The sequence below is a fragment of the Beta vulgaris genome, chromosome 8 (assembly GCF_026745355.1).
Source record: "Beta vulgaris subsp. vulgaris cultivar EL10 chromosome 8, EL10.2, whole genome shotgun sequence".
Classification (NCBI taxonomy): Eukaryota; Viridiplantae; Streptophyta; class Magnoliopsida; order Caryophyllales; family Amaranthaceae; genus Beta; species Beta vulgaris.
The window spans coordinates 41,475,035-41,495,853 of record NC_079209.1 but is presented as its reverse complement, the minus strand read 5'-3'; the positions used below and the strand labels follow the sequence as shown (position 1 = coordinate 41,495,853).

At 36.4% G+C, this 20,819-nt stretch overlaps 2 protein-coding genes across 2 annotated transcripts; both read right to left on the bottom strand.

Moving 5' to 3' along the window:
- Positions 1–8,951: 8,951 nt before the first annotated feature.
- LOC125492773 (uncharacterized) lies at positions 8,952–11,223 on the bottom strand. The gene is made up of 4 exons (XM_057391552.1): positions 11,058–11,223; positions 10,855–10,933; positions 10,448–10,559; positions 8,952–9,134 (listed from the first exon to the last, which is right to left on the bottom strand). Exons 1-4 carry the CDS (start codon positions 11,221–11,223, stop codon positions 8,952–8,954), a joined length of 540 nt encoding a protein of 179 aa, XP_057247535.1.
- A 3,890-nt stretch (positions 11,224–15,113) lies between these two features.
- Positions 15,114–17,534, bottom strand: LOC104901629 (uncharacterized). Its single transcript, XM_010689219.2, has one exon. It carries the CDS (start codon positions 17,532–17,534, stop codon positions 15,114–15,116), a length of 2,421 nt encoding a protein of 806 aa, XP_010687521.1.
- Positions 17,535–20,819: the final 3,285 nt, after the last annotated feature.

Sequence of the window (20,819 nt, the reverse complement as noted above, 5' to 3'; positions counted from 1 at the left end):
TCAAGAACTCTGGCGATACCTCGGCCAACTACCATCTCCACGGCGGCAGACTTTTCAGCGATGGTAACTCCTGAGAGACCTCGGCTAACCAGGATATCCGACGACTAAGGTTAGTATAGAAAATGCAGTATAATATTCAGGCGTCTGAAATAGAAGCTCCACCATAGGCATAGGCGCCTGATGAGGATGCCTCCACCATTGGTGGAACGCCAAACTTAGGCGCCTGCTATACCAATGGTGGGTTGCCTATTTCAGACGCCCACCCAAATTTATAGATTTTTTTTTTAAAAAAAACGCGTGTGTAGAATCACGTATTTGATTCGAATATTGTAAATTTCTTGTTAGAATTGCATATGTTAGACTAGCATTGCAATGTGTATTGATGAAAATGAAAATTTTGATTTGAAATTCGAATCTGGAGGTGGGCGCTCAAATTAGGCTCTTGTACCATAGGTCAGGCGTCTAATTTAGGCGCTTCGCCTACTGGTGGAGCGTCTAAATTAAACGCTTGCACAAGAGGTCAGGCGCCTATTTTAGACACCCCGCATGTGGTAAAGGCGCCTAAAATAGGCGCTTCACCAAAGGTACAATTAGACGCCTAACCTTTGGTGCAAGCGCCTAAATTAGGCGCTTAACCTGTGGTGCAAGCGCCTAAGTAAGGTGCTTAACCAGTGGTTTAAGCGCCTAATTTAAGCTCTTGAACCCTTTTTTAGTTTTAGGTGCTTAATTTTACTTGATTTTTAATATGTTCTATTTTTATGTTTTATATTTGAATTTGTTTAGTTTAGAAAAATAATAATTATAAATTTTTGTTAATTATGGTGTATTAAAGTAGAAAAATGTGTTATTGCGGAAAATTAATGAAATATAATAGAAAAGATAATTAATGAACTTTAGAAAAATAATCATATATTTGAGAACATATTAAATTATTGGATATAGTTGATTTCTCATATTATTACATTATTAATATTAATTAAATTTTATATGTTTAATTAAAGATGAGTGGGCGAGACAAGGGTAAAGCAAAGTCTTTGCCTACAGTATCGGGTCATCGTCATCCTCATGATAGAGGAGTGACAATCTCTTAGAGGATTGCTAGAGAGTTGCTTTTTGGGAGCACCGAGTCTTTATAAGACGCATAAACAGAGGAAGTACCGGAAACTACTCCTTTGTCGGTTGCATTAATGATGCATATTGGATTCGCATCCCATTTTGTTTCTTTCAGTTATTTTTTTTTAAAATTGATATCTATATTTTGTTCATCTTAATCTTAATTATTGTAAGTTAATTAAGAGTATGAGCTTCATTTTGTAATAAGTAGAATAGAAGTGAAGACGTTCACATTCATCCGGAGATTCTGGAGCAGCGAAATTGTTTTGGTTATTGTGAGCAATATACAAATCATTTCCCAGAGATTCATTTTTTGTTGGATTGCTAACATCTTGAAGTTTCATCCTACCAAATTTGGTGAGAGTCCATGAAGAAACGAAGTTGCAGTAGCCTTTCAATTGAGGCGTCATTTCACTGATTATGACAAATGATGAAGAAGCTAAGTAGATCAAGCAAGCAGCTGCCTACGAATGGTGGTGAGGTGTGTGCTTGAGGTGCTTGAGGTGCTTGAGGTGCTTGATGCTAATTAGTTTTAATTTAGTTTTAGACATGCTTTACTTGCACTAATTATTTTTATTATTTACTTAGCTCCTAAATCAGTTTTTATAATTTTCGGTTTTGCACAACTGGTTTTATTTTGCTTAGTTTAGGATGTAATGGGATGTGCAAAATGTGATGACGCAAGCTCCTAGCTTATTCATGGAGGTGCTTAAGGCTACTTGCAGAAATGGAGCCAATGACAAGATTTCCTTCCTAGCTAGGAAAGCTTCCTATTCGCCTAAACACACAAAGCTTCCTAAATAGGTGTGTAATATCAGCCCCTTTGTGCTGATTTGTGCAAGTGTATTTTGTAGCAAAGCAATGATCTCTTTTCTTAGTTTGATATTTCTTCATGTACAGGAAAGGTTCCTATTGGTTCCCTCCTTTTTACCCCACGTCCAAGTGAAGAAAGGAAGCTAGCAAGTGTGTTGATTTCAGCTAGCTTTAGGAAGATATTTTGTAATTTTCTAGATTTGTTTATTAGTTTAGTAAGTTTAGAAACTTTATAAATACCCTTAAGGTATTCACTTGTAAAAGGATATGTTTTTGATGAATGAAAAGTGAGATTGTTGCTTATTTAAATTTGGAGGTATTTATCCAAGATTTTCTGGTGTTTAAGGAGTAAAATTAAACATAAAACCCTTAATCTAAGTGAGTGAAGCTTAGTTTAAGCTAGGTTGTTTTAGTTGGTGAGTGAAGCCAAACTAATCAATCTAAACCCCTTCCTAAATCATATTTAAGGTGAGTGAAGCCTTTAATTTGTTTTAGAATCCTTAAGCAATCATAAGTGAGTGAAGCTTGTGAAAACTTAAGCTAGGATCCCTAACCGGATTCATATCAATTTCCTACTACCATTATGGATATTGAGGCATGGAGACCTCACTCACCTTAGACATGCAATTCGATGACGGGGAACGAGGAAAAGGCGAGTGCTTATTACGATAGTTAGTTGGAGCATCCATCAACGGGACCAGAGGAAGGTGCTTCAAACCACATATCTCTCGTGCTCGTTTTGCACGTTCTTTGGATGGAGCATCGTGTAATGCCGAGGGATCCTGGAGTAGTAGGGCGATCAAGAGGAAGGTGACGGAGGATGACACTTCATGGCTAGTACGTGACGCTAGGCCAGGTGGGCTGGTGGACGGTTGTGTCGTACGGAGTATGGAGGCCATGTAGCGGCACGCGTTTTGGCTGGAGAGGACGAGAGGACTATGTTGAAGTGTCATAACCAGGAGAAGACGTGCAACAAACTTCAGGTATGGTACTCTAGTATGACAACTGATGTTCTGGGCATGATATAGGTTACTAGATTGAGTCACTTGCCTGATATTATGTTTGATCATTTGGATCAGCCATTGATGTGTGCGTTTATCGGGAGGTGACAATCGGAGATACAAACTCTTTCCACCTCCCTTTCGGAGAGATGAGTATCTTGCTCCACGATGTGAGTTCTATCCTCCATATCCCATCAGATACAAACTCTTTCCACCTCCCTTTCGGAGAGATTACAGGTAACTTTGTTACATGGGATGACGTAAAGAGTTCATGTGCAAAGCTATTTGGGATGGAGAAGAGCGCCTTTTTGAAGGCGCATTGGTCCGGTGGTGGTGTGTTCATTGATTCTTTGATATAGAGATATTCTACTCCCGATCGAAGTCCGACCCACCAGTTTCGAGGTTATATGTTGACCTTCCTTGGTGCCACTATATTCATTGATAAGAGTGGTAACTGAGTCCGTTCTTGCCCACTAGCGTTTTTGTCTTGTTCCCCAAAGGATGTGAGTCGGTATTCTTAGGGTGCGGCTACACTAGCCTATTTATACATGTAGTTTGGCATAGCTAGTCGTGCTGATTCAGCACAGATATGTGGTTGCCTCACACTATTGCAGGCATAGATTTATGAGTATTTTTCCCATGTTCCTGCCGAACCGCGCTCGGAGGATGGTTCCTATAGGATCTGCTTCGGCACTATGTTGGGAGGTTCAGCATGAGAACAAGGGGATTGACCGTCTACTGAGTACTCGATAGGCATTGGATCAGATGAATTCCATGCAGGCTGATTGGTTACCATATGGTTTATGTCCGGTATCTGCTTATCCTCGTAGTACATACTACGGGAGGTTGTGTAATATCCCAAATTTTTATAACTATTTTATAAAAATTTATTTTGTTATAATAAGATTTTATAAATATAAAAACATGAAAAAAATAATATATAATAGTAATGAATAAGATTTTTAGTATGGAAACTTGATTTTTTATTAAACCAATATTTTATCCTAAAAAAATAAAATTTTCGAAATCATATTTTTAGTAAATCAGATTTTTCGTCCAAAAAAACATATAGAGAAAAGAAAATTCTGAAAATATAACTTGAGTTGGGTTTGGAAAATGATTAGATTTTTTGAATACTTATCTTTTAGTAAAAATTCTAGATTTATATATGTATATATGTATGTACTAGTTGTTGGTCCGCGCGCTATCGCGCGCGGCCCCCCAAGGTAGCAACCATACCAACGTTCAACTAAACGGTAAACATTAGGTAGTGGTGTGCGTAAAGAAAACAACTGAAAAAATGGTTCATACAGTTTAGAATTGTTGTTATTGTAAAAGGTTTTATAGTACGACTATCGAACCGATTAAAGGCACGGTAAAACGTGGCATTTACGGTTTTGTTTTTGTAATAATTGGGAAATTGAAAAAGCTACATTGGGATTTTTTTGTCTGCATAGTTAATAAGCCTTAGTTTTAGAGGCAATCATTTACATAATTATTTACAAACCAGCAAAACGATTTCCAACTTCTCCTCTTCCTACATCTGAGTGTTATATTGTTTGCCCAAAAAACAATGCACTTTCACCTAGCAATTGCATACATATTTCCATACTAAATTAAGAACTATACATTTGTCTTCATAGTCCCCCCAAAAAGCAAAAAAAGGAAATAATGCTCATGTTCAGCATGTTGGAGAAGTTGACGATCTTTCGTTCTTCTTTGTTGAATGCCTACTATTGGGGTTAGTTTGAAAGCTACAAGAAGATATAGACAATTAGTAAGCAGATATGACTAATGAAGTAGAACAACTTGGAGTGATTATAAAAAGCAGAAATGTTATGTAACAAGAAATGACAGACACCAAGAGATGAAAGTGAAGGGAAATAAAAGAATGAACAATCAAAGGATAATCATATTCTGTGTCATATTCTATGAGGATGGAACCAGAACTGCAATGTGTCAAAGCCCTATTTTCACCTCTTTCAGGAATTGTTGATACCCATTCACTGATGTACTCTTTACTGGTAGGTGTTTGAATGATCTTATAGTGGGATATCACAAGCTTGTTAAATTTCTATCTACTCTGTATCTTTGAAGTAATGATTGTAATATGACAGGACATTTTTGGGAAATTGAGTTTAGGGAGAAGCTGAAAATTATGGGCCAATATTTTCCTACAACACCACTGTCCTTGGGGGCAACATAAAAGGAAACCAAATTGAGCTTTTTTGTGACGGGAAGCCAGAGTTTAGAGAACTTTAATGAGGGAATTACACTACAAGCTGAAGTTAAGCTTCTTCCTGAGCTTGTAATTAATTCAGCTGGCTTGGCCGCTGTGCCCCTTGCTAAGAGACTGATGGACCTTGACAAGCTGAAGTTAAGCTTAGCATATGAAACAAATCAAATAGGAATGCTTAGCTTTTTTGATTTGGATAGCGTACTTTGTAAGAAGCTTGTTATTTTTCTGAATGATCACACACTACTACTCTCCATTTCAATGTTTATCGTCTACATCCTACTTGGTTATTTATACATTACAATTTGACATTCAACTTTGCAAAACTCCCACTTTGCCCGTTTCTTCAACTACAGGAAAAGTGAAGCTAGGGGTAACTTAAAACCCCTGTGCTTTGAGCTTAAAATGTGCTTAACATGTGATTAAAATGTAATTACACCTTAAAGTTATAAGACACCAAAAATGATTATCTCACACATGTAGACAAGAACAATAGTCTAGTAGTAAGACAAGAATAGGAAATAAGTTTTTTGTAATTCCAAACACAATAAACACCTTTAAGAAGGATGCTTAATTGATAAATTCGGCTACAATCCTGATTATTTATATATCATTTTGAAGTGCAAGGTATTATTGGTAGCTAACGAAACTGTAATTGATCAAAGTCTTATGCACAAATAGCAAATAGCAAATAACTGTAACAATTATTGCATACACAAATAGCAAGCATCTGCAACTAACCAATACCTACTGAGTACCAAAGAGCAACAAAAGTCACACAAAGATCAACTGTTAAATATGCTAAATAGTTGAAACTCAAGCATAAATGTATTTACTATATGGGATTATACTCATACCTAAGGCTAATTTGCCTTTTTGTATACAAGAAAGCAGGGCATGTCGTCAGAGTCTTGATCATCAGGGTCTTCATCATCGGAGTCTTCGTCAGTAGAGTATTCGGTGTAATAGGAATTGTCGGAATAGTAATTGCTAGGATAGCAAGGATGTAATTCCCCATCACTACCCTCAATATACATATCAAACGGTTTGCTTGGTTCCTTAGATGAACCACTCCTAGTGTGTCGGCTTCCCGATTGCAATTTCTCCTTTTTAACTGGATTTACTGTGCTTGGTATCGGCATTTCAAACATTTTTGCTTTCCCCTTTCCTATGGGTGTTGTTTTTTGCACTTTCTCTTTCCCTTTTTCAGAATTCGGTTCACGAAGCTAATGCCCTGTGTTGGTTTTTGGGTGGTAGAATTTGTTTTTGCGAGGCGGGGTAAAGGGGACCTACAAGGAGGAACAGAGAATTTTCTTTCAGCTTCTTCCATTACTTCTTGCAATGCTTCGAGCGATTTCTTGCTTAGTTGTTCACCTGCTTCGCCGGAGTAGAACAGTTTCCAGGCATAAGGGGTGCCGTCGCAGATTGCATTCGCAAGAAGTCTGCAGAGGTGAGCTTCTTCTTTTGTTTCAGCAGCAGTGGCTGCTTTCCTGAGTGGATCTATGTTTATGAAAGATGCCATTTTTGGTGGAGGATTTTTGGAAAAAGAAGTATGGAAGGAAGGTGAAGAAAATGAAGGGAGAAGAAGGAAAGGGTTTGGAGATGAGGGTTTCAACTTCAAGGGATTTCGGTTTTAAATTGGGTTTTAAAGAAAAGTGTTTGGTATAACAGTGACAAGTTAGAATGAAAGGATTATGAACCAGTTTATGTATTGACTTGTCTAGATATTTATTATTATTATTATTATTATTATTATTATTATTATTATTATTATTATTATTATTATTATTATTATTATTATTATTATTATTATTATTATTATTATTATTATTATTATTATTATTATTATTATTATTATTATTATTATTATTATTATTATTATTATTATTATTGTTATTTGTAAATATGAATGTTGAGTTGCGAATATGAATGTGTAGTTATAGTTTATAAAATTAAGTTATTCTAAATAGGCGTTTGCAAGTAATAATATAGTAAATTAATTCAATTTGCAAATAAGCACTCTTTTGTATTTTAGGTCTTTTGAAGTTGTCAATTATTATAAATAGTTTCTTTTGACACTTCTGTCAATTTCTCCTATGTGTTTGTGGAGGTACATTTATGCACTGACTTGTCTAGGTTATTATTATTGTTGTTATTATTATTATTATGATTATTATTATTATTATTATTATTATTATTATTATTATTATTATTAATCAGTTCAGTTAAGTTTCGCTTTAATAAGTTCAGTTGAGTTTAGTTTAGTTCAACTCCCATAAGTTTAGTTTAGTTCAGTTCAGTTGTTTTATGCTGAAAAGAGCATGCCCTTAGTTTAGTTTAGTTTAGTCTAGTTAAGTTTAGTACAGTTTAGTTTAGTCTAGTATAGTTTAGTTCAGTTTAGTTTAGTTTAATTCAATTGAGTTTAGTTGTTTTATGTTGAAGAGAATCGGCCCGTAATAGATAATAGTGTGCCCGTAATAGATAATAATTTGTATAAATAGTTTCTTTTGACACTTTGTTTGATAGTTCAATGAAAAAGTAACCACTTTTGTTAATTTATCCACATAGTTAGGTAATGATTACTGTGAAGATAGAAGATGGAACAAGATAGAATAGATAGTAAATGTCTCACATTACTTCACAGAGTTCTTAAAACACATGTTTGACTCCATGTTATGTACTATACAAAAGGCTCTTGTTCTTATTGGAACATGATTTGAGCAAACATATTGTCATTAGCTTGGACAATACAAAAGATGTGGAGATCACTGGGCCTAATGCAAGATTCCTTAGGTCTTTGGCATGTATATTACAGGAGATCATTTATGCCTATATGCAAAAGCGAGTAATTAGTAAGAAGCATGATTAGGTCCCAGGGTAAGTTATAAACATGTAGCATTTGTCTATGCTAGCAAGCAAAAAGGGGTTCTAGGTGGCTGATATAGTGATTAGTTGGTGGACCCAAGAACATCTTCATCAACAAATACATGAGCAGCTTCATGTGTAGGATTCTTAGCTCCCTCTGTGTTATGATCTGTGGATTTGCCAAGAAGCTTCTGTTTTGGATTTGATTCATCAGGCTTAACACTGTGGTAATACATGGGCTGTGTGATAGGCTTCGGTTTCAGGTTGACCTCATCAGCTTCATCTTCAGGCACAACTCTTTTGAGAATCCACTGCAACACATTGTTCAAGGAGAGGGTTGTTTTTGGGCCCACTTCAATTAAGAAAGAGACTTGCAGGAGTTTTTGGATAGCTGAGAAAGTTTCAAGATCATCCTGTCAATTTGACAATAGTTATGTTAGGTTATGCATATTTGAAAGCATCTACTTATTTGATATTAAAGGTGTGTTTAATCCTAAGAATGAACATGTGTATATTTGGAAGCATGTACCTATTTAGTTTGTTGTTTTTTTGGCACGTTTGTAGGTATATGCAACATAAGCTTATAGTCTTATTAGTTTTGTATGCTATATGGGTAAGCTAATTGAGGCATAATTAACAGGTTGTGTATAACCAAGGGAAAGCATACATATTATACTGGAACTTGTATGAACATAACTAACAAAATAACTGGAAATTACATACAGAATGCCTCATCCGAAAGATGTCTTCAACCGGTAATTTGAAAAGCTTTTTCAAATCCTTGCTGAATATTGTGACTGGGAGCGTGGCGTTTCCATCAGAGACGTCGCAGTTGAAAGTAACTCTACATACACCATTTACATTTTAAAATGTTGAAGAAACATGTAGTAGGAGTAGTTGGTAGTTTGTGTTTAGAGTAGAACTTACCTAGGGATGGAGATGACATTTTCCTGTCCATAATTAAGGCATGTGTGTGTCTCCCCTGCTGGCACATCGGTTCGCTTGTTGCAGTTAGAGCAACCAAGGTATGCGTGCAATTTTTCAAAGCTAGGTTCGGGGACAACCACTCTCAAGAATTGTCGTTCGTCTTGAAGTGTGTTAACATCCTAATTTAAATGACACACATAACCATGTTAAGAATGGGTATTGAAATTAATTAAGTATTCCTATTATGCATTGTTTTTGAACTACAACATGCCGGTCATTTTTATGTTAGAGAGAAGCTACATTGAAGCAATATCTGTAATGTCAAGAATTTCCGGACTACAACTTCAATCTGTAATGTTCTAATGAATATGTATTCATGCTTTATTTGATGAACTAAGAACTATAGATTTAATTCCGGATGACATAACATTCATTAGAGAGAAGCCACATTGAAGCAATATTTTGAAAATCAGGCATATTTAGATATAATCATAGTATTCCATGAGATAACGTCACGATTATCTTAGAGAAAAGCCACAGCGAAGCAATATCTTGCAAGTACAGTGAGACTCCCAATCTCTCCAGACGTCCACATTTTCCAGAATATGGTTATTGAATGAATAACCAAAAAGCACACTCAAGTGAATGTCAAATTCTCAAAACATACCAAACTAAAAATAATAATTTGAAACCACGCCTAAGTGTTCAGTGACATTTTTAGATCCACCCCTTAACATTAATCATCCAAATAACTATAGAAATCCCTAATGAAGACTACTTTAAAAAATGTAAAAATTGCAGGGGAGAGAAATTTTGAATTAAGCTGATGATGGAGATGGCATGAAAGGAGGAGAGGACATATCTGGTACCGTTGAGGGGAAGGGGGAGAGGACATATAAGAGAATGTAGGTGGGGTTGGGTACATGTTGTCTAGTTAAGATATTTTAATTAAGCCAATTAAGCGTGGTGTGATTATGGTATTCTAATTATTTAAAGTTAAGATGTGGTTTTGAAACTTGACCTCCCCTTGCTGATGTTTTTTGGTTAATTATCCTAGTTATAGACTTATAGTTGTGACTGTGACTGATTAAGTCTAAATCTCACGAAACCCTAAAGTCAAGGACAGGATACTGCTTTGCCTGAAATTCTGGTCAATAAACTGATCTTGATAAGGAACAACATAAATCTCAACATTTAAACAGACATATGCATACACACATCTAGGTTTGCAAGTAACAAGTATGACATCTATAGTCAGTTGTATCAGAAAATATCACTTCAAACTCAGGCGCACCCATCAATACACAACCTCAAGAACAACTAATATATACTTCTTTCTTATAACTGCATCTAATTGCAAATTCAACACAAGATAGTTCACAAATTTCAATTTACATTGTTGAGGCAGAAAGATTCATATTTTAAGGCTATTATATTATGTTATGATGCTATCCAATAATAAATTACTAATGTGGTAAGTAATATATCTGACCTTTTTTTCCTTTAGTGCACAGATTGTCATGACCTGCCTTTCTTTTGATGTGTTCCTTACATCTAAGACTCTTGCTTGCCTATCTGCCAGGGTGTCCCTGTGGCGCAATGCCCTAAAAAGCATAGACAAGTTAGAGTACTACATTCATTCATTCTTTTTCTTAGCCATGTATTTATATTGATATACCAAAGTGGTCTGTCACATGAATACTAAAGAAGTCTGTCTTTTCTGCATGTAATTAGTTATGAGGAACCAATAGACCTTTAGAACAACACAATTAGACGCAACAACATCACCAAATCATTTAACAAAACACCTTAAACTGAAACAATATTAAATCTGAATAGAGGGAGTTTTTTGGACATTTTGATAAAAGGATGGCTTCACGAAACACGGATATCGATTACCATTCTGCAAGGGCAGCTGCTCTGTCTCCATTTGGCTCATGAATTATTGTAGTAGACATGGTTGATGCAAGTGGTAATCCTATAGCAAATGGTATGTTAGTTAATAAATGATTGATGAACTTCTTTTGAATCCATGATTTGTCAAACTTAGCTTTAAGGCCGTTAATAAGTGATTGCTATTTTATTAATATGTAACGCACAACCTTTATGAGATGTGACTTTTAAGGCTGTGAATCGAATTATATTGAATTTTGCAGCCCAAGTTGAGAGGCGATCACAATCTGGCCCGGCAAGATCATTCCAAGCAGAAATAATAAGTGGTTGTTGAGTGCTGAGAAAGCGGTATGGCCACCAGGTAAGGATTAGCATAATGAGGTTGTGGACGATTAAGGAAGGATAAATATATTGGTTATTTTACCTGTGGTCAGTTATAATAATCTCGCGGACAAGATTATCACGTCCTTGGGCCGTTGAAATAGTCCTTGCTTCTTCTTCAACATAAAGCACCACACCAAGGATATCTAAACAATGACGTGTAAAGGTCAGGCTGGGTGTGTCAAGAAAAGCATAGATGTATTCTAGATACTATCAACAACAACTGTATGCAAGACTTACCAAATTTTTCAGAAGGATCACAGGTTTTTGGAATCGAAGATATGGTCTGGTACTCTAGCAGAACAGGATTAGCTTTAGTATTTGTTGGTTGAATTACTGTCTGTCTTCCAAAGCTCATTTGGTAATCAAGTTCAGAGGAGGAGGATTTGAATTGCTCTTCTACGGGTTTTATTAGAGCGTTAGCTATTTCGTACTCCCCCTTGTACACAAAAGCTTCTTTGTAGCCTTCCACCTGATCTCCAAAAAGTGCTCCTCTCATTCAATTTCCCTGTGAACAAAAGTGCAATTGCTTAGTTTCGCATGTTAAAGGGTTTTGCTTCAAAGGGAACATTACATTTTGTTGTGTAATACCTGATGTATTTGCCACAGAAGATGACCCTCTAAAGGTGCTTATGTATTATCAGATTTATATGTATAGGTAAGTTTAAGTGTTCCTTTTGAATAAGGCATGCTACAAATAATGATATTGTGACATTTGCTAAGTGGGAATTACTATGAATTAAACTCGGGGTGGATGATATCAATGAGTAATCAAAATGAATGGTTGTGCGTTATTGGATAAGAAAGATAACAAAGAAGTAAGATGGTCAATACCTTATCATCTTCTAGAACAAGATTTTGGTAGAGTATGCCTTTTTTAGGAGAAACCTTAGCCCGACCTTTTTCAATTACCTTGACTTATACTTTGTAAGCCTTGCTGCTATTGTTTAGTTCATCTAAATAAACACGTTCAGGCTTCATCTTGTAATTCCTAATAAAATGAACACGTAAAGAGTGAATATAGTATTAGGGGGGGGATTTGAGTATTATTTGCAAGGCTATCTTTCAAGAGAATGTTGATTGAATACTAAGTATGAAATAGGTCTAGTGAAAGGCATAATACATTTATTAGCTAATTAATCTACTATTTAATCATTGTACCATTTAGAATAATTACCTCATATAGTTTTAAACTGTGAGTTTTGTATTAGTGAGATTATGAAGCGTAACTATCATTTATCACCCAGACATCTGGTAGATATATTTATAAGAGTAACATCAGTGTCTATATTGATATAGTAACCAATATTTAAAATGCTGAAAAATAATGTTGATGCTGCAAAAGTGTTTAATTACCTTTAAACCATTTTAATTTTGTTAATCTTACAGTAGTTGTTCAAGGTTCTTGATAACTTTGTTTTAGTTTTTTTTATACATGAAAAGAGAGAGTGAACTTTTAACAGTTAACAATAACATGTAGTAATTAACTATAGCATGTATCACTACAATAAGAAGTTTGAAAGCAAAGCACAGGATGGAGGTATCAAAGATTATCTAAGCTGTCAGTTGTGAATATATTTTAGGCAACCTGTGCATTAGATGCAAGGCATATTATTTGCTATTGTACTCAAAGCAAGATCATGAGGGCATTGAATAGATTCTATGCTGTGATGCGAAGGATGTGTGCAGCAAACAAACATACAAAATTTGAGCATATCTACAAAAAGGGAGGCAAAGAAGAAGAATGTAAGTGAATATATCTTTTGAGCTCGTGTAACTGTCAGATAGGATGAGTTTGGTGGACAAAATAGAAGCCTTTGAGCAGCCTCTAATGTTGTTTAAGGATGGAGAAGTTCAACTTCAAGGGTGATAAAAGCTTCTCCAAGCTGTAGATATGTTTGTACAGGCTAAGTTGTGGTATTAAAACAGCTAGATTTAGTGGGTCACAATGCAACAAAGAATAGTACATGAACAGTTTGTTGAGTACTTGTAAAGCTGGAAAAAAAGGATAAGCATACTCTTTACCTGCTACAACCATACCATAGTTAGTAGGCTAGTCAATCAACCTCTTAGATATTTCCATGTGACTGTCCTTGAAAGATTTTTCTGGATTTCTTCTTCTGAAGGACTATCCGGATTTCTAGGGGTAGTGGGAGTTAGTTTTAGGACCATGGAAAGTACATAACTGTGAAGGTAAATAAAATAATATGTTTATGCTTTAAAATTGCACCCATTTAATGTTCATAATCCAGACCATCTATCATAGCTTGTTAATTTATATGTGTATATTTTCTACTGTTGTTATAAGTTGTTAATTTATATGGCAGAAGAAATTTAAACTCTTAAGTAAGAACATTATAAACTAAGGAGAGGCATGCTTGTTTTAGTCAGTTATTAGGAGATTGTGACCTTAAAACAGAAGATTTTATCTTATTGTGCACATAAATAATCTTATTGTGCACTTAAATAAATTATGACAACATTTTAGCTGTTTAGAATTCATATAATTCAACTTATTAACAAGCACAACTTGAAAAGCAATGATATATAACATTAATAATATAAATTGAAACATTGAAACAAATCAAAACATAAAATAAACCATAGGCTACAATAATGAACCTAGATTTAGGAACAAAATCCATAACAACCACAACCAAAACAATCACAATTCAAAAGAGTGAGAAATTGGCCTTACTTTTTTTTCGCAATTCACTTTTTATCTTTATATGGCATTCTTCTCAATTTTTTAGGCTTTTGTCAACTGGAAAAAATAATCAAGATACAATAAATAAAGGCTTAACATGAACAAGTGAAAGCAAGAATGATTCAAAGATACCTGGAATTTGTGATTTTTTGAGCAATTGAGAAAAGCGGAAGCCAGCTTTTGGATATACATTGCTCACATACGTAGCCTAAACTGAGAAAATCAAAAGGCAGTAAACAGTAAAAGGAAGTCGATTAATAAGCTACTTATCTTAGTTAACTATCCAAATGACTGACCTTTGTGTGAATCTATTCTAAGGAACATTTTATGTAATGTGTTTATTTTGTGTGCCTGCATAGTTCAGTTGCACCTAGACCAGTTAGGTATAGAATAACCCATTTTCATTTGAGATAAGGGGACGTTACATAATTTTTGCTGTGAGTTAGCGCACAGGAACATGGGTGGAACGGGTTATAACCTTAAAAATAGAGGTAGTTAATAAAACTATGACACATGTATCAATACCATGGCAAAAACAATGCAAAGTATCTTGTATTTTGTTCTTTGTGGTTGCATAAGCTACAGCACAGATTAATAGTTCGTCTACTATAACAAAAGTAATGATGATAACAATATCAAAAGGTGCATGTACAACCACATCTAGCATTACATAGGAAATGTACGAAAAGCAGACCCGTTATCATTTTAGTGAGCCTATGAGTGTCGTTGATGCGTGGTGACATCTGCAAAAACCACAAAGGCAAGTAAGCATTTGACTGACCATGTACCCTTAAGTTTGTTTAGTTTCCAGATTAAATTATGGAAGCTGTGTGAAATTCCTAGTTGGTTGTTAATCTCGAGAGACTATCCAAGACTTAATGCAGGTTACATTTGAGCAGTTATTGAATATAATCATAATGCAGAACTTTGTAAACATGATTTAAGAGAGGACATACCTGTAGATGTTGAACATCATATAATGCCAGCCATTTTGAGAATGTCATAGGATATCATGTTTTTTTACATAGGTCTGAAAATGATGTTGTGGATCAGTTTTTGATATGACCTTAACGTTGGCCGCTCGCCTAGCGCGTGACAGTGCAACATATAGTTGGCCATGGGAAAAACATGGTCGAGGGAGATAGACGACAACTTGTGATAGTGTTTGCCCTTGGGACTAGTTAATTGTCATTGCAAAGCTGAGTTTGATAGGAAATTGTTTCCTTTGAAATTGGAATGGATAGTTTGTTGAGACGGCTGGCCGCAATTTAATCCATGGTATAAGGACGTGTTCTCCTTTGTGGTGGCCGGTTGTTATAACACATTCAATTATGTTGGGGAAGAAACGTTTGCATATAAGACGTGTTCCATTGCATAACCCAGCAGAAGGCAAGATATTACGGAGTAATATGACAGGGCAATTTTCCTTCAACACAAGTTCACGTGGGCTCATTCCACCAAGACAAAGCTTGTTTATAAATTCAGTAGGATATATTGCACAATTATCATCAAAAATTGTATCAAAGCTCTTATAAATGACAGCTTGTCCAGGGAACTTCTCTATAAGGACTGAATTAATTGAATCGACATCATCATTCATGGGAGTTAATATTGCCCTTGTTGTGAATATATCTATTGTGAATTCGTTCATATCAAGTTCAGGTAACGCCAATGAGGTTATCTCATTTATAGGATCTTCATTTTCCCCGGGGTTGGTAACAATTTCAGATGGCAGCAGAACGAATCCATTTTCTTCAGTTTGCAGTTCTCCATTCCCTAGTGAAAGGAGGAACGATGAAAATGTAGGGTCTTCTCTAGCTCGAATGTTCTCTGTGAGCCTAAATTTGATAAGTTTAGGCCAAAGCACTGAACTCACTAAGCTAGCATTAACAGCTTCTCTTTGTGATTTGCCGGGCACAACGGGCAATACTTGCCGAAAATCTCCCCCCAAAACAATGATCTTACCTCCAAAAGGCAGAGTTGCATCACACAGGTCTCGGAGGAGCATATCTAGTGACTCGACATTTTCCTTCCTTGCCATTGAAGCTTCGTCCCAAATGATCAAACTTGCTGCCCGTATCAATGCAGCTAGGCTACCCTGTTTAGGAACGTCACATGCTAGTGAAGCATCTGAATCAATGGGTATTTTGAACCGAGAATGTGCTGTTCTTCCAAAAGGTATGTTAGATGCAGCGATACCTGAAGTGGCAGTAGGGAGGACTATCTGATTCATTAAGCGAACTTCAGCGTAGAGCGCATTGTATAAGAACGTTTTGCCTGTTCCACCAGGGCCATCTATGAAGAATGCACCAGGCTTTCGCTGTTTAACATGGTGGATTATTACATCAAATGCTTTTTGTTGTGCTGAGTTGAGTTTTGAACGACAATCAATGCAATCTTGCGGTATTGGTGCATCCAGTGCATCGACAATATCCTTTGTCCTCCGCAACTCATCATCTTCTTGGCCTTGTAAGTGTTCCAACCCAAATGCTTTAAGTGACTTACCCATGGCTTCCAAATATTGCTCAACTGCTCTAGCGGTAAGATGCCTAACCTTCTCTGGGAAATTAGGAAATTTGTGGCTAAAATCTTCTGAGAGGGCGGCATAGTATTTTAACCACAATGCATTTGGGTCACTTGGTTGGCAAAAAATCAGGACAGTTGAGAAAAGGCGACAGATAGCAGGAGGCATTTGTACTTCACATGCCTCAGCTAAGCACTTATCAATTGCATCATCTTCTTCTAGCAACCTGAGCTTAATAGCTGCTTCTTGAAAGGATGCACATCTATACCCATCAACTGTTAAAAGGTCTTCAAATGACCGTGGCCCTCGTACATTTAGAAGCAACAGTCTCAAAAAATATCTTTCTCCCTCTGTTGGACCTACAAATGTGAGCCTACCAATGACAATCACCTTATTTTTCCTCTTAACCCATTCCTTTGAAGAAAGATCCCACCTATAGTGCTCTGTGAATTCGCCGTATAAGTAATTTTGTGCACCTTCAATTGTGGCATTGGCTTTAAAAAAAGCTGTAAGGGGAGTTCGAGAGCGTTTGTCATTCAAAACAATGCTATCAAGTTGTTCATGAGGCCTTACTTGGACTGTTTGCATATTAGGTAAATGCACTGGGAGGGGCATGACAGGTGGGTGCATCTCAAAAAGGTCAAATCCAAAAATGCGCCATGAAGCTTCACAAGCAGAAACCCATCTCCATGATTGGTAATGCTCTATCTCATCGATAGTGTCAACCCCACCTTTCCGCACAACATTGAACGAGATCTTGTCATGCCCCTTGTAAACGTACTTATATAAGTACTTCACTGCTTCAATTATCGAGCATACTTCCACGTTTAAATGACAATCAAACAAGGCTGAAAGATAAGGGTTATATGGTATTACCCATCTGTTATCCAATGTTGCTTTGCGTATAGAAGCACTGTCACCAGTATCCCGTCTCTTGTACATAGGATAACCATCACCATTGTTTGTCGTCTCACTGCGAAACTGTTTTGGATATCCATATTTGCAAGACCCCTTGCTCTTTAGATGCTTCATACATGGACACTCGGGATTTAGATGGCCACACGGACCATGCATCATGTGCTTCAGAATACTCTTCATAAGGCGAGGATTATCTTGTGGTGGGATTTCAGCACAAATGAATTTATCATAATTAATTAGATTTTGTCATTTATTGGATTAATATGTTTAATAGAATTGGAAACAAAACAGTTGATTAAGAAGCATTTCTGTGCAAAATATGCAGTGAACGTATGAAAGATGAAAGGAAATCGGGAAAATGTTATTCTTTGTGTTTTTGTCAAAGGAAGAGCACGAGCTAAGTATGTATGTGCTTTTTCGAATTTAATTATCCTATTGAGAGGCATTTCTATTGACGTTCTTTAGAAGTATTAAATAAGCAACATAATTTAATAATCATTAAACTAATGCTCATCACAATTATTAGGTTAGTATATAAGTAGATTACCTATCAAAGTCTGCTGGACATTTAATCTTGAAAGTGGGCTTCAAAATGATGAGCATGTGGGCATGTGGCAGACCTCGTTTCTGAAATTCAACAACATAAACAATTGCAGCAACATCTCCGAACACTTGTTTTTCCATAATATGTTTCTTCAATGCTAGTAGCTTGGCACGAAAAATCCTTGCAACCAAATCTGGGCGATTCTGAGCTTCTTCTCCAACAGCCAACTCATTCTTGATCTCTGGCCAATTTACATTGCATGTCATTGTGATGAACAAATCAGGCTTTCCATAGCGTTGCACCAAAGACATTGCATTTAAATATCACTTTTTCATGTCTCTAGGTCCTCCGAGGAACGAAGGTGGCAATATGACTCTGTGGCCAACATTAGCCGCATTGTTTTCTCCGCTTTCCAGTGTATCAAGTATGCCTTGGTATAGATCTGCTCTGATGGTTTCTTGATTGTAGCGGAAAAAATCCAATCGCGTGTTTTCAATTTTCACATACATGTCCACAATATACTGCTGCAGGCATCTCCCAGCTCTTAGAAGCATGTTATCACGTCAATGTTGGAGCTTATACGCATAATATTCTCTGCATGAAATTTGCTTTTGAAGCCTAGATCGGCCTTGAGACGCACCTATTTAGTAAAAATTATAACAGAGGTCAGTACTTGATTAATACTTAGCATGGATACATTACAAATGAAGGAAATAAAGAACAGAAAGGGCATACGTGAAGCTTCTTCTATTATCAAGACCTCAGCAGTGTGCACAGCACAAGAGGCAACAGGGTCTTGTTGAGTAGCTATTTGGGCCCGACCTCCATTTGACATTCTTTTCAGTCCTTGGCTCCACCCACAATCCCCACATGGGAACAAAAGGGGATATTGGAGTGGATTATAGCACCCATAATAGTGCATGATCCTATGAGAGGTATTAGATCTTCCAGATACAACTATATATGGACCGTTAGACTGGCTCGAGCCACTTCATCAGATGTAGGGGCATTATAAGTTCGCTGGTCAAGCACAGTATTTTTGTTTATAAGTATTTCAGTGTCTTCATTAATTTGGATTTCCTTCAAAGATCGGAAAAAGTGGGCATAAGGGTTTTTTTGGGTGATATTAATGAGGATATCTATTATATCTTGTCTTAATTCTGGGAAACAACCAGCACGATATTCAGCTTCATGTTGGGCATCATAAAAATATAATTGTAAATACTTAGGATTTTCATCATTAGGCAGTAAATTAGGTACAAAGTGATACAATTGTCCATCTAATTTAAAGACATATATTCCTTTTTGTGTTTCTGCACCGTAGCCCCCCCCCCAAGTGAGCTAAAAGCAAACATATTATTGTATATGCGCGCATATTTCCTGAAATGTAAGGCATCTTCTTCCATAGAAGTGAAAAGCCTTACAAGTTCGGGAGGATATTCATTAGAAACCAAATCAATTTCTCCATCACCACAACAGAAATGCAACGATTCATATGCAAATTTTTTAGCACTACATTTTGGGCAGTACTGAGGTTGAGGCAATTTGAATGGTTCTAGTGGTAATGGTTGCCCAATTACTGCAGCAGGGACTTCTGATGTTTATGCAACAATAATTAGAAGCAGATCATCTTAGGGTGTCCATTGAATTTAATTTTGGGATGTACGCATACTTACTTTAACAGCTTGTTATGGAAGGCCTTGTCCGCGGTACTTTAGCTTGTCGAGTCCTACCTTCTCCTGTACAACTATGGAATGCACACCTAGGTGTAATTTTGTTGACAATGGTTTTTCATAAACAGAACAAGCTCACTAATCTGACATTACCTAGTAGAACCAATTTGAGAGAGAGCATGAACAGCTCTCATGCGTTTGCTAGCACGGGAATAACTTGTAAATTTATCTTCCATTTATGATGACAGGGTTCAATTAGTACACATAAAGATGAAGATGGGACCTTAGAGATATGCAAATTAAGGTAGAAAAGGTCCTGTGAACAAGAGAAGTGACAGCGTAAAAGCAAGTTACCCATGCTATTGTTGAATAGGTTGTATTTGTGATCGAACGCTGAACCTTAGGTGTAGTGTTGTACCTATATCACATGTATAGCGATCAATTTTTTGTAACTATTAATTTATGAAAATTAGGGAGTTATAATATGATAATTAGGTCATAAAAGTAATTAATGACACCCTTGTAGTGCCATTTTGGCTATAGGGACACCCTGGGTGATAGGCAAGCAAGAGTCTTAGATGTAAGAAACATATCAAAAGAAGATTTAGGAAAGCAAGGTCATATATACATCTTAGACAAACTTAGAACGCTTGAAAACAGTATCAAGCTCTGGTATAGTCATGAAGTCAAGTGGGAGCTCAGTTCCAGAGGCAGCAACAACAGAAGGATTTGCAATTATTGGATGTGGTTTGCGTTTTTTAGGAGGGAGTGGAGGAGATACAGTGGAGGGTATTTGGAACGCAACACCTCGAGGAGTGAGGCAATCCTGCTCTACAAGTAGTAAAGAGGGTTCTAGACTTTCTTTGATTCCCAAAACACGTTCCTTATGGGCTAGATAACTTTCCCTTGCAAGGGTGCACATCAGAGCATCAAACTTATTAGTTGTAGGACTGTAGTTTGCATCGACAATTTCCAAGTTGTAAGCACTGAGGCAGTAGAAAAGTGCTTTCTTTGCAAGGCTTTGTTTTGCTGCAGCAAGTGTACAGCAACAATCACCAAAGATGCATTCATATCCAAATTTACTTTTTGGAGGTGTTATTGTGAGCCAAGAAGTGTATTGTTCAGGGTTGTGCTCAATTGTTTCAATAGTAGTGCATCGAATAGCGACTATTCTAAACACAACGCGCCAATTTGACATGAAATCAACGCACACATACTTAGAAG

Bases quoted from the DNA above. Each gene is read 5' to 3' on its own strand.
- LOC125492773 (XM_057391552.1), bottom strand. From the start codon at position 11,223: ATGCTAATCCTTACCTGGTGGCCATACCGCTTTCTCAGCACTCAACAA. The intron at 10,934-11,057 runs GTTGTGCGTTAC...CATTTGCTATAG, and splicing joins AAAAGTCACATCTCATAAAG to GATTACCACTTGCATCAACC. The intron at 10,560-10,854 runs GTAATCGATATC...TATGCTTTTTAG, and splicing joins GCAGCTGCCCTTGCAGAATG to GGCATTGCGCCACAGGGACA.
- LOC104901629 (XM_010689219.2), bottom strand. From the start codon at position 17,534: ATGCATGGTCCGTGTGGCCATCTAAATCCCGAGTGTCCATGTATGAAG.